The sequence below is a fragment of the Aureococcus anophagefferens genome (assembly GCF_000186865.1).
Source record: "Aureococcus anophagefferens unplaced genomic scaffold AURANscaffold_45, whole genome shotgun sequence".
NCBI lineage: Eukaryota > Pelagophyceae > Pelagomonadales > Pelagomonadaceae > Aureococcus > Aureococcus anophagefferens.
In genome coordinates, this window is record NW_008705600.1 from 205517 (window position 1) to 218208 (window position 12692).

A 12692-nucleotide genomic window follows, 5' to 3' on the forward strand; every position below is an offset into this window, starting at 1 on the left:
CTACGCCATCGACGAGCGGCCCGTGGACGTCGAGGCCGTCGGCGCGCTCGCGGCGCGGCACGTCGCGCGCCACGGCGACTGGCTGGCGGCGAAGCCCGTGGCGCGGCACACGGCGGCGGCCTTCGACGCCTTCCTCGCCGCCGCCGCGGGCCGGCCCGAGGTCGTCGTCGACGCCGGCTGCGGGACGGGCGTGTCGACGGCCGCGCTCGCGGCGAGGCACCCGGACGCGCTCGTCGTCGGCGTGGACCGGTCCGCGGACCGCCTCGGCCGCGGCCGCGCGCCGCTGCCGGACAACGCGTTCTTGCTGCGCGCGGAGCTCGCGGACTTTTGGCGGCTCTGCGCCGCGGCGGACGTGGCCGTCGCGGAGACGTACCTGCTCTACCCGAACCCCTACCCGAAGCCGGGCCACCTCAAGAAGCGCTTCCACGGCCACCCGTGCCTCCCGTCGCTCCTCGCCGCCGCGGGCGGCCGGCTCACGTTGCGCGCGTCGTGGCGCACGTACCTCGACGAGTTCCTCGCCGCGACGCGCGCCGCCGCGGCCGCGGGCGACGGCGCCGCGGCGCGGCTCCTCGCCGCCGGCGCCGCCGGGCCCGCGGCCCTCGCGGCGCCGCGGCCGGCGGACGCGCTCACGGCCTTCGAGGCCAAGTACGCCGCCGCGGGCCAGCCGACCTTCGAGCTCGTCCTCGGAAGGCGGTAACGTCTCACTAGCGCGGGAGCGTCCTTTTTTAGGCGCTCGCGCCCGAGACCGCCCGGGCCGGCGGCGCCGCCACGCCGTTCGCGCCCGCGTCCTGCTCGGCCGCGGGCGCGACGTCGACGTCGGCGAGCCGGAGCGCGTCGTCGATGTCCTCGTGGAACTGGGGCTCGAGCGCGGCGAGCGGGGACCGGATGCCCGCGCCCATGCGGCCCGCGCGGTGGAGCGCCCACTTGACGGGGATCGGGTTCGCCTGGACGAAGAGCTTCTCGTGGAGGGCCCGGAGCTTCGCGTCGATCTTGATGGAGCTCGACTTGTTCGGGTTCGCGAGCATGGTCTGCATGTCGCGCGGCGCGACGTTCGCCGTCACGGAGATGACGCCGTCGCCGCCGAGCGCGACGAACTCGCGGCCCATCGCGTCCTCGCCGCTGTAGAGCAAAAAGTCGTCGCCGCACTGCTCCCGGAGCACGGCGACGCGCGCGTTGTCGCCCGTGGCCTCCTTGATGCCGACGATGCGGTCGTGGCGCGCGAGCTCGGCCACCGTCGCCGGCAGCAGGTCGACGCCCGTGCGGCCGGGCACGTTGTAGAGGATCATCGGCAGGTCGACGGCGTCGGCGATGGCGTTGAAGTGGGCCACGAGGGCGGCCTGCGGCGGCTTCACGTAGTAGGGCGTCACGACGAGCGTGCCGTCGGCGCCGAGCTCCGCGGCGCGGCGGCCCATGGCGATCGCGCGCTCCGTGTCGATCGTGCCGGTGCCGGCGACGACGGGCACGACGCCGCCGCAGACGTCGACGGCCGTGCGCAGCACCTCGTCGCGCTCCTCGCCGCTGAGCGTCGACGCCTCGCCCGTCGTGCCCAGCGCGACGACGCCCGCCGTGCCGCACTCGACGTGCCACTCGAGGAGGGACCGCAGGGCGCCGTAGTCGACGGCGTTGCTGCCGGCGACCATGGGCGTCACGAGGGCGACGTTGCTCCCGCCGCAGGGCGCCAGGGCCGCGGCCAGCGGGCACGCGAGGAGCGCACCGACCCGCATGGGCGCAAGAGCACTCGCACCTGCCGCCAGCAGCTTTTCAGAGCTTCTTGTCGGCGCGCTTCGCGGGAGAGCGGCAGCCCTCGGCAAGTTTCGCGCGCCGTCACGGTGCCGATGGCAACGTCGTGCAAGCGCGAGGATGGCATCCCAGGTCGATGGACTCGCCGCTCCACCGGACGCCGACGCCGCGGCGGCGGCCAAAAAGCGCGCGAAGAACAAGGCGAAGAAGGCGAAGCAGAAGGCGACTAAAGCGAACAAGCCCCCACCGCCGGACGCGCCGACCTTCGAGAACCACACGGTCCGCGGCGACGCCGGCGCCAAGGGCCGGGGCCTCTTCGCGGCCGAGGCCGTCGACGTCGGCGACCGCGCCGTGCGCGCCGTCCCCGCGCTCTCCGTCGTCTTCGACGGCGACGCGCGAGACCTCTGCGGCTTCTGCTTCGCGGCCAACGCGGACTCGGGCTGGAACGGTCCCAAACGCGTCGAGGCCGCGATCCCCCGCGGCGGCGAGGTCCGCGCCGTCGACGAGGCGCGGGACGCGTGCCGCGGCGGCGACGGCCGAATCGCCGCCGTCGTCGCCGAGGCCGCGCACGGCCTCGCGCGCGGCGACGTCGTCGAGTCCGGGGCGGGAAAAGGGCGCGACGTGCCCAAAAGTTTTCCAAGGCTCCTCTCTCGGCCGTGTTCCACTCGTTTCGGCTGATTTTTGGACGAGCGATCATCTCCCGGAACGGCCTCGACGCGTGGATGCGTTTTCCGGAACACTCGCGTCGAAGCGGCGTCGCATCTCCGCCCAGGTCGAGTCCGTCGGCGGCGTGCCGCTGCCGCGCGGCGCCGGCGCCGCGGGCGCCCTCGAGGAGGCGCTGGCGCTCGCCGAGGGCGCCTCGTTTCTCGTCGCGCGGCGGCCCCACGTCGCGCCCTGCGCCGGCTGCGCGACGTTCGCCGTCTGCGCGGACTGCGCGACGCGGGGGCTCGGGGACTGGCACCGGTCGGGCGAGTGCGCTGCGCTCGCGAACGTCGCCCGGGACGACGCCGCGCTCGCGGGCGACAGCGCGCCCCTGCGGCTGCTCCTGCGCTACGCGGCGGCGAAACGGCACGGCGACTGGTGCGTCGGCGCCAAGGAGCCGCTCTCGTGGATCGGGACGCTCGTCGCGCCGCGGACCAGATGCCTCGGCGACCGCGACGCGAGGAGCCTCGCGGCGGCGTCGGGCGTCCCCCTCGACGACGTCCACCGGCTCGTGGGCCAGATCCACAGCAACGCGGCGCGGATATCCCGCGACGGCCGCGCGGCGGGCTGCGCGCTCTCGGCGCACGTCGGCTTCGCGACGCGCGGCGCTCGACGCCTCCGCCCGACTTCACCGCGAGCCTCCGCGACCGTCGCGGCACGAGCTTTGTCGGCCGGGCGTCGAGCGCGCGCCGAGAGCCATCGATCCGTCCGACGCTCGGCCGGAGCGACGTCGACGCGGCCGAGCGAGCGGCGGGTTCCGGCGCAGGCGAACCACGACTGCGCGCCGAACTGCGCCGCGCGCGTCGACGCCGCGGGCATGGTCGCGCTGACGGCGCTATGCGACCTGGCGGCCGGCGACGAGCTCACGATCTCCTACGTCGACGAGCGGCTCCCCCACGCGGAGCGGCGGAAGATCCTCAGGGACCACTACGGCTTCGACTGCGCGTGCGGCCGCTGCGCGGCCGAGCGCAAGGCGCTCCTCGCCAAGGCGCGCCACCGGGCCCGCTAGGGGCCGTCCCGCGGCGGCGAAGGGTCCCGAAGCGGCCCCGACTCGGGCCGAACCCGCCGGTGATCGCGGCGGCGCGGGAGGCGCGGGAACGTCGCGCTGTGGTGCCCGCGGACGCGCGGGACCGGCGCGCTCGGCCGCTCGCCGCGATCGCGACGGATTCGGCTAATTTTTGGACCGTTCGAATGCGCTCGGTCCCGCCGTCGCGGCGGGCGCGGCGCGGCGCGGCGCGTCGCCCGGACCGCGGCGTCGCGTCGACGGCCGCGGTTGCTCGCGCGTCCCGCCGGCGCGCCGAAGATCCTAGCGAAGCGCGCGAAAAAAACCCGGCGGGCGCCTCGGTCGCGGACGGCGACGGCGACGTCGACGTCGACGACGCCGTCCGACTCGCCGTCGGGAAGCTCCGCCACGCCCCGCCCCACCGGAAGCACGGCCGGGCCCCGGCTCGGGCTTCGCGCGGAACGGAGCGCGACGGTCGAGTCTCGCGTATCCCGCCGGCGCGGCGCGCCGGCGGCCGCGTCAGGCGATCGGCGACCTCGCCTGGTCCGTGGCGCGCGGCTCCCCCGACTCTTGGCGTAATTGTCTTACGTCGGGTTTGCTTGCCCGAGGGGACTCTTGCCGCGGGCCTGGGAAGGAAGCCCGCGGCGGCCGCAACCGGCCTCGGTAGAGAAGCGCGGCGGCGGCGGGTTGAGCTCGAGGAGCGCGGCTGGGAGTATGTCCGTGGAAATGGGGAGCGCTCTCGCGGGGAGAGCGCGGAGGGACGACCGCGGCGACTGCGTACCGAGCACGACGAGGAGGCATGCGACACCGTTCATCGCGCGGACGGCGCCGACCGCGCGGGCGCCTCGCGCTTGCGCTTGCCCCCCGCCGCGGGCGGCTTCTTGCCCTTCTTCGCCGACCAGGTCTTCGTCTTCTTCCCGTCGACGACGACGCTCACGTCGCCGCCCTCGAAGTCGGCGGACAGGCCTCGACGAGCCCGACGACGGGTCGGAGGAGGAGGCGGCGGCGGTATCGCCGCCGCCGCCGCCGGACGCGTGAGCAGTAAGCGGAAGGTTGTGGGGTTGACTCGCACGCTCTGTTGTCGGAGCGCTCCGGAGCCTCGGGGCCCCGAACTGAAACATCGAGCGACGGTGTCTTTACTTCTCCGCGCGACTCCGCCCGGGAGCGGTATTCTTGGTGCTTGGCGAGGGAGGCGGCGGCGCGCCTTCGACCTCGCGCGCGGTGGTCGCCGCGCGCCTACTTCTTGGCCTTGTACTTGGCCAGCTCCTTCTGGGCGCGGACCTTGTCCGCGTGGGCCTGCTTCCAGTACGCCTTCTCCTTGTCGGAGAGCTTGCCCCACTCAACACCGATCTTCTTCGCGACGTCGCCGATGGAGTCGCCGTCCTTCTTGAGCTTGGGCCGCATCGCGGAGCTGAAGAACATGTAGGCGGATCTCGCGCACAGTTTCGGCGCCTTCTCGCCAGTTGTTTGGTTCTCCGGGCGGTCCATCGGCTTTACAAGCCTGATCCAGCGGTGTTGAAATGGCGACGCAAGCACGTCAACCAGGTTGTCCACGACGGCACCATTCCTGTAAGATAAAGTTTCACGGAAAATAGCCGTTGCCAAACAGGACAGAGAAGCGTCATAGTCTTGAATTACCTCCGCAATCCACTCATTGAATGTTCTCTGATGGGAAGCACAGCACTGCAGTTCGCCAGCGATTACAAAGATCTTCGTGTATCCAGTGTCCCAGAATGGAAGGTCTCCAAGTTTTGTGCCAAACAAGATGGGAATGCACCCGGCGGCAAGAGCGTCATATGGTCGTCGGCTGGTCAAAGTATCACCTTCTGGCGATAGACAAAAGCGCGATTTCAGCATGGACTTGGCGGTCATCTTAGTGGCTGACAGAGCCATCTGACGCTCCATAGTCTGTACAGAATTATCTTGCACGTCCGCGGAATCGCCGATTCTCCTCTTGACGCCTTGAACTACCACGCTTCGAAAACTACCACGACCTCTTCGTGCTGTGCTGCCATGAAAGATGACCGAAACATTCCTCGTTGCTTTGGAGAGTTCGACGTCGCAGGTTGAGATTCGAAGGTGCGCTTGGCGTTCAAGCCACCCGTTCGCAACGTAGGGCAGGACAACTGCTCGCAGGGTTTTGGAGCTGAAAGGGTTGTTCTTCATCCCGTGGTTAAGACGCGCGCAATCGTGGAAGGCAAAGTCTGCCGTAAAGCCGGCACGATAGTCCATATCAGTGGTCGCAATCACAAAACGATCCGCATGTCGAGCAATTGCTTGCCTTAAGTCTCTAAATCGATTAGATGAACCCCAGATCGGATCAAAACCAGGGGGTCTCCTTCCGATCTGCCAGACGCTCCAGTATGCATATACAAAGAGAATGTAGGCATCGCTGGGCACGCTCGCTAAAATTTCTTCGATAGCGTTCGTGACTGCCACGACGCGCTGAAAATGCGTCTTGTTTCCCGCATTCCGGCACTCCGGAAAATTCGACGTAGCGACATATGATGCGAAAATCGGAGCATTGAGAACGTGCAACTTCGCCTTGGACAAATCAGTAGTTCGCCTTTTATGCACAGACCACTGCGGATATAGGTGGTAGTCTGCAAGAGCTCCTGCATGTTCCGGCTCCAAGATGTCATCAAAATGACGAGCGCCTCTCGACAAAATCGCGCCCTCAAGGCATTGAATAACAGGGGCAAAGCTGACTGGTTCATGCAGGAAAAACAAATCTTCTGCGGAACGTCCCCCCGGCGCAGCCAAAGGTTTTGATGAATTCAGTTCTTTACCGCAAACTTGGTACATTCTCACCTCTTCATGCTCCAGCTTTTGTTTTCGCGCCTGCGAAAGCTCGCCGGCCCCAGTGATTGGAAATAGAAGCAAGACAATGACGCCCAGGCGACGCGGAGTCTTCATGTCTGACGCCTACGAGCGAGCGCGTGATCGAGAGCGCGAACGCGATCTGAGGCCGGGGCTCGAGGCGCGACCGCGAGGCCCGCCGAAACGCTTCCTCCCTCCCACGATCGGGCAACCGGGGGGGGGAGGGCGTGCGCGGACGCACTTGGCGTCCGCCGACGGCCCGGGCGATCTCGAGCGAGCGGGTCGCGGCGCTAAGCGGCGAGCGCTCTCCAAGAATCGCAGGGGCGGTGAACGATCCGATGTGAAGGTGGGCGGGGGAGTGGGTGGGCGGGGGTCGCCGACGGGTCGGTTGGCCAGGCTTGCATGCGCTTGACGTGCGCCGAGGACCCGAAGACGAAGCGGAGCGGGTCCGTGTCGCGCCGGCCGCCGGACGCGCCGCGGAAGAGCGCCTCGCTCTTCCGCGTCGTCGAGGTGCCCGCCGTGGACCACGCCGCCGGCGGGCCGCGAGGTGGGAGGCCGGGCTTGCATGCGCTTGGCGTGCACCGAGGACTCGAAGACGTAGCGGAGCGGGTCCCGGCGCGCCGCCGCCGGACGCGCCGCCGGACGCGCCGAGTCGCTCTTCCGCGTCGTCGAGGTGCCCGCCGCGGACCACGCCGCCGGCGGGCCGCGAGGTGGGAGGCCGAGCTTGGATGCGCTTGGCGTGCACCGAGGACTCGAAGACGAAGCGGAGCGGGTCCGTGTCGCGCCGGCCGCCGGACGCGCCGCGGAAGAGCGAGTCGATCTTCCGCGTCGTCGAGGTGCCCGCCGCGGACCACGCCGCCGCTTGGCGTGCACCGAGGACTCGAAGACGAAGCGGAGCGGGTCCCGGCGCGCCGGCCGCCGGCCGCGCCGCGCAAGAGCGAGTCGCTCTTCCGCGTCGTCGAGGTGCCCGCCGCGGACCACGCCGCCGGCGGGCCGCGAGGTGGGAGGCCGGGCTTGCATGCGCTTGGCGTGCACCGAGGACTCGAAGACGTAGCGGAGCGGCTCCCGGCGCGCCGGCCGCCGGCCGCGCCGCGCGAGAGCGAGTCGCTCTTCGCCGTCGTCGAGGTGCCCGCCGCGGACCACGCCGCCGGCGGGCCGCGAGGTGGGTGGCCGGGCTTGCATGCGCTTGGCGTGCACCGAGGACTCGAAGACGTAGCGGAGCGGGTCCCGGCGCGCCGCCGCCGGACGCGCCGCCGGACGCGCCGAGTCGCTCTTCCGCGTCGTCGAGGTGCCCGCCGCGGACCACGCCGCCGGTGGGCCGCGACGTCGGCGGCCGGGCTTGGATGCGCTTGGCGTGCACCGAGGACTCGAAGACGAAGCGGAGCGGGTCCCGGCGCGCCGCCGCCGGACGCGCCGCCGGACGCGCCGAGTCGCTCTTCCGCGTCGTCGAGGTGCCCGCCGCGGACCACGCCGCCGGCGGGCCGCGAGGTGGGAGGCCGAGCTTGGATGCGCTTGGCGTGCACCGAGGACTCGAAGACGAAGCGGAGCGGGTCCGTGTCGCGCCGGCCGCCGGACGCGCCGAGTCGCTCTTCCGCGTCGTCGAGGTGCCCGCCGCGGACCACGCCGCCGGCGGGCCACGAGGTGGGAGGCCGGGCTTGCATGCGCTTGGCGTGCACCGAGGACTCGAAGACGTAGCGGAGCGGCTCCCGGCGCGCCGGCCGCCGGCCGCGCCGCGCGAGAGCGAGTCGCTCTTCGCCGTCGTCGAGGTGCCCGCCGCGGACCACGCCGCCGGCGGGCCACGAGGTGGGAGGCCGGGCTTGCATGCGCTTGACGTGCACCGAGGACTCGAAGACGTAGCGGAGCGGGTCCCGGCGCGCCTCACTTGGATACCCGAGGTCGACGACTCGACGTCGTCAACGTCGCGCTCAGGGACCACGCCGCCGCCGGGCCACGAGGTGGGAGGCCGTGTGTTTGTGTGTGTGGGGGGGGGGGGGTTGCGGGTGAGGGGTGGGGGGGTCGACACGGGGCGGGCGTGAAAGATCGAAACGACGAACTCGATCCAGTTTTCGTTTCCACGTTTTCGCTCGTCGTTTTCGAACGATTTTTTTACCAAGTACATGGCTCGCGCGGCGAAGAGGAAGGGGCGTGCTCGCGGGAGCCAATCCGGGGATATTTGGACGCAGGAGGAGACGATTGCGTGCGTTGAGCTCAAACTTCGACCTCGAAAGATAGTGCAATGAACGTGCAATCTAGGGGTATCCGGCGCCGCATCATCGTCGCCTGAACTGCCCCGCGCGCCACACCCCTCGGCGCCCGCTGTCCGCCTGCGGTTCCTCCTACGTTTAGAGACGCATCACGGTAATAATCCAGGGGAGGTCGCGGGATACCTCGGCGAACCGAGCTTGCCGGCGGCGCAAGGCCGCCGACTACGTACGAGGCAACCTACCCGGGCGCCCCTCGCAGCCTCCGGCTGGAGCGGCACTGGGCTCTTGAGATCCGTGTTCGACACACTGCCATCGCGGTTGCCGCTCCGGGCCGCCGGTCGACGCCCGGGGACGCGGGAGGTCCCGGCTCTGGATCCGTCGGGCTTCGGCTCGCGCCCGCGCTTTCACGCATCCCGCCGGCGGGATACGCCGGCGCGGGCGTTACGTCCTAGACGCGGAACTCGCCGCGGGGCAGCTTGAACGCCTCGAGGCGCCGCACCGCGCGGACGTCGTCCTTGAACTCGGAGAGCTCGCCCTTGTGCTTGAGCAGCACGGCCGCCGTCTTCGCGCGGGGCTCGCTCGCCGGGAGCGGGAAGGGCGGCGGCGCGCGCCGCGGCGTGACCCACGTCATCCGCGGCGGGCCCGGGTCGCCGTCGTCGTCGCGCGCGTAGTACTGCCCGCCCTCTTCGAACGAGACGCCGCCGTCGCCCGTGAGGTAGCTCGGCTGCTCCAGGGGCAGCTCCGCCGGGTCGCCCTCGAGCGCGTAGACGTTGACCGGCGGGCCCCCGGGCGGCTGGCCGAGGTTCCGGTGCCGGTGCCGCGGCGGCAGCGACCTGGGCGGCGCGAGGGTGATTCGACGTCGCTTCAACGTGAGTGTTCCGCGCGCGCGCGTTCCGGAAAAAGCATCCACGCGTCGAGACCGTGCCGAGAGATGATCGCTCGTCCAAAAATCAGCCGAAACGAGTGGAACACGGCCGAGATCGGAGCCTTTGAAGTTGGGAACGTCGCGCTCTCGTGCCGCGGCGGCGGCGACCGGTGGAAGCCGCGGTGCTCGCGCTCGCCGAGGTGGCGCGTGATCGTGTCGTCGGCGCGGCGCGTCGGCGGGAAGCGCGCCGTCTTCGACGCGAAGTTCGCGTTCCAGTAGTTGCGCCGCGCGACGGCGGGGCCGAACGTCGAGTCGGGGTCCCGGTACGAGCCCGGCGCGGGGCTCGGCACCTCCAGCAGCGAGTCGACGCCGCTCATGCTCGCCGTCGCCTGGGACCCCTGGAGCGGCCGGCAGTTGCGGTAGCGCCGCGGCCAGTCGCTGACGCGCGTCTTCGACAGCGGCTTCAGGGCGTCGAGGGTGGAAGCGTTCGTCTCGTAGCGGCCCGGGCCGGGCAGCGCGGCGTAGTAGTTGCTGCCGTAGAACGACGACTCGCTGTGGCTGTGCGTCAGCCGGCCCGACGCGCCGAAGCGGTGCGCGCGCACGGCGGCGTCGAGGCCGACCATGACGGCGGGGCGGGGCGCTCTCCGCGGCGCGGCGCTGGGGCTGCCATGATGCGCATGTTCAATATCGGCCTGAGCTCTCGGAGAGCGCAGGGTGGTGCGGCCTGAGCTCTCTGCGGAGAGCGCAGGGGGGTGCTCTCTCTGGAGAGCGCAGGGTGGTGCTCATCTGTGGTGCGCCGCGTGGTCGCAGGACTTGCGCGCCTGGGCGCGTCGGTGCTCGTCGGCGCTGCGCCGCTGCCGTAGCCATGCATCGCGCCGTAGCCATCTTCTTCGTGCTCTGCGTCGGCGCCGCGGCGCTGCGGCCGCGCGCCGTCGGCCTTCGCCGCGTCGCGGCGCCGCGCGCGCGCGCACCGAAAACGATGGATGAGTGGAAAGAGTTCCGAAGGAAGGAAGGCGCGCCGAGCGCGGCGGCGAAGAAGGCGACGGAGCTGGACCGGCGCGCGGAGCGCTGGGCGGCGGCCGTCGGCGCGAGCGTGGACGCGCTCGCGGGATTTTCGCCGGCGCGGCGGGAATCCTTCCTCGACGAGTGGGAGCTCGAGAACCCGCCGCCGCCGGCGGCGGCGGCGCCGGCGGCGCACGAGCTCACGGAGTCCTCCGCCGAGGTCGACGTCTCCTGGGAGAAGCGCGTCCAGTTCGAGGCGCTCCGCGACGGCAACGCGCTGCGGCAGAACGACATCCTCGGCGACGCGATCAAGCGCGAGGGGGGCGGCGGGTAGTAGTAATCTCGCCTCGGCGCGCGTTTGGCGCTGGGCTGCGTCCACGCGTGCGATGGCGACGGGCGACCCCCGGCGCCCAGTCAGGCGAGCTCCTCTCGTCGAGGAGGCTCGATGATGGAGCTCGTATGAATATCGAGACGTCCAGCCCCGGGCCACCTCCGGCCGGAGATCCGCCCAGCGGAGCGATGTCCGACGCGCCCAACGAAGCACTGTCGTCCGCGGGCGAACCGCCGCCGTCCGCGGCCGCGACGCCGCCGCCGCCCGACGCGCCGCCGGCGTCTTCGTCGATGGCGCCGCCGCGCGACGACGCCGCGCCGCCCGCCGCGACGCCGGCGGCGCCCGACGTGGCATCGGCACCGCCCGACGCGCCGGCGCCGGCGCTCGCCGCGGCGCCGGCGGCGCCCGAGGAGCCGGCGCCGGCGCCCGACGCCGCGGCGACTCCGGCGACTCCGGCGGCTCCCGCGCCGCCGCGCGCCGCGCCCGCGCCGGCGCCGCGCGCGATGCCGCCGCCGTCGCCGTCGCGCGACGAGGCCGCGCCGCCCGCCGTGGCGGCGGCGCCGCCGGAGGAGCCGGCGCCCGCGCGTGACGCGCCGGCGCCGGCGCCCGACGCTTCGCCGGCGCCGGCGCCCGACGCTTCGCCGGCTCCCGCGGCGCTGCCCGACGCGTCGCCGCCCCCCGCGCCCGACGCTTCGCCGGCGCCGGCGCCCGAGGCTTCACCGGCTCCCGCGGCGCTGCCCGACGTGCTGGCCCAGCCGATCCCGGCGATGCCGCCGCGTGAGGACGCAGCGCCGCCCGCCGCGCCGCCCGCCGTGCCGCCCGCCGCGCCGCCCGCCGCCGCAATGGCGCCGCCCGCCGCCGCGATGCCGCCGCCCGCCGCCGCGTTGGCGCCGCCCGCCGCCGCAATGGCGCCGCCCGCTGCCGCGATGGCGCCGCCCGCTGCCGCGATGCCGCCCGCCGCCGCGATGCCGCCGCCTGCAGCGCCCGCCGCGCCGCCGGCCGCGCCGCCCGCCGCGGCCGCGCCGCCCGCGGCCGCGCCGCCCGCGGCCGCGCCGCCGCCGCCGCGCGAGGACGGCGTGCCGACGTGCCTGTCCATCGGGTGCCTCGTGGAGAAGAAGTTCGCGGGCTACGGGAAGAACAAGTGGCACGGCGTCGTCGAGGACGGGCCCGACGCCAAGGGCAAGTGGATGGTCCGCTGGGCCGAGGACCCGGTCATGGCGTACCCGTTCGCGGAGAAGACGCTGCTCAAGTGCCTCGTCGCGGGCCGCGCGCCGCCGGCGGCGGCCGCGGCGGCCGCGCCGGCCGGGGCCGCGTTCCTCGCGGAGCTCGGCGCCGCGGCGGCGCCCGCGGCCGCCGGCGGCGCGGGCGCGTGCGCCCTCTGCGGCGAGTCGACGCGGCTCGCCGACGACCCGTCGGCCCTCGACGGCTACGCGGCCGTGCGCTGCGACGTCTGCGCCGTCGAGATGTGCCGGAGTTGCACGGGCCTCGCGCGGCGGCGCCGCGCGTGGCGCTGCGACGGCTGCGCGGAGGCGAAGGCCGAGGCCGCGGCGCCCGGCGACGGCGGCGCGCCCGCCGCCGACGGCGCGCCGGCGCCCAAGCGCGCGCGCGTCGCCGCCGCCGACGCGCCGCTGCCCGCCGCGGCGCCGCCGCGGCGCCGCATCTCGGCGGCGGCGGACGACGACGACGGCGACGACGGCGGCGACGACGACGAGGACCGCGTGCTCGAGCGCCTCCGGGGCTTCGCCGACGAGCTCGCGGCCGCGGCCTCGGGCGCCGCGGCGCTCGCCGCGCTCGCGCGCCTCGCGGACGTCGACGACCGCGACTACCAGCTCTCGTCCGTCGCGGCCGTCCGGTCGACGGGCCTCGCGCCGGCGCTCAAGCGGGCGCGCAAGGTCGCCTTCTACCCCGCCGGCGACGGCGACGCGGCCGCGGCGGCGGCCGAGGCGGAGCGGTGCGCGCACGTCTGGCGCGACGCGCTGACGACGATCTCCCACAACGAGGAGCGCGAGCGCGCGGGCCGCGCGA

At 72.9% G+C, this 12692-nt stretch overlaps 2 protein-coding genes across 2 annotated transcripts in view; both read right to left on the reverse strand.

The window, feature by feature from the left end:
- Positions 1-725: 725 nt before the first annotated feature.
- AURANDRAFT_33383 (hypothetical protein) lies at positions 726-1724 on the reverse strand (the record flags this gene model as incomplete). The annotated part of the gene is made up of 1 exon (XM_009043183.1): positions 726-1724. One exon carries the CDS (start codon positions 1722-1724, stop codon positions 726-728), a length of 999 nt encoding a protein of 332 aa, XP_009041431.1.
- A 7193-nt stretch (positions 1725-8917) lies between these two features.
- Positions 8918-12692, reverse strand: part of AURANDRAFT_67664 (hypothetical protein) — a gene marked incomplete at both ends in the record, with an annotated part of 6868 nt that continues 3093 nt past the window's right edge. Inside the window, 3 exons of the mRNA XM_009043182.1 lie at positions 8918-9302; positions 9503-9997; positions 11453-11755. Of these exons, the coding sequence (XP_009041430.1) occupies positions 8918-9302; positions 9503-9997; positions 11453-11755 (1183 nt within the window). The remainder of the gene's footprint in view (positions 9303-9502; positions 9998-11452; positions 11756-12692) is intronic.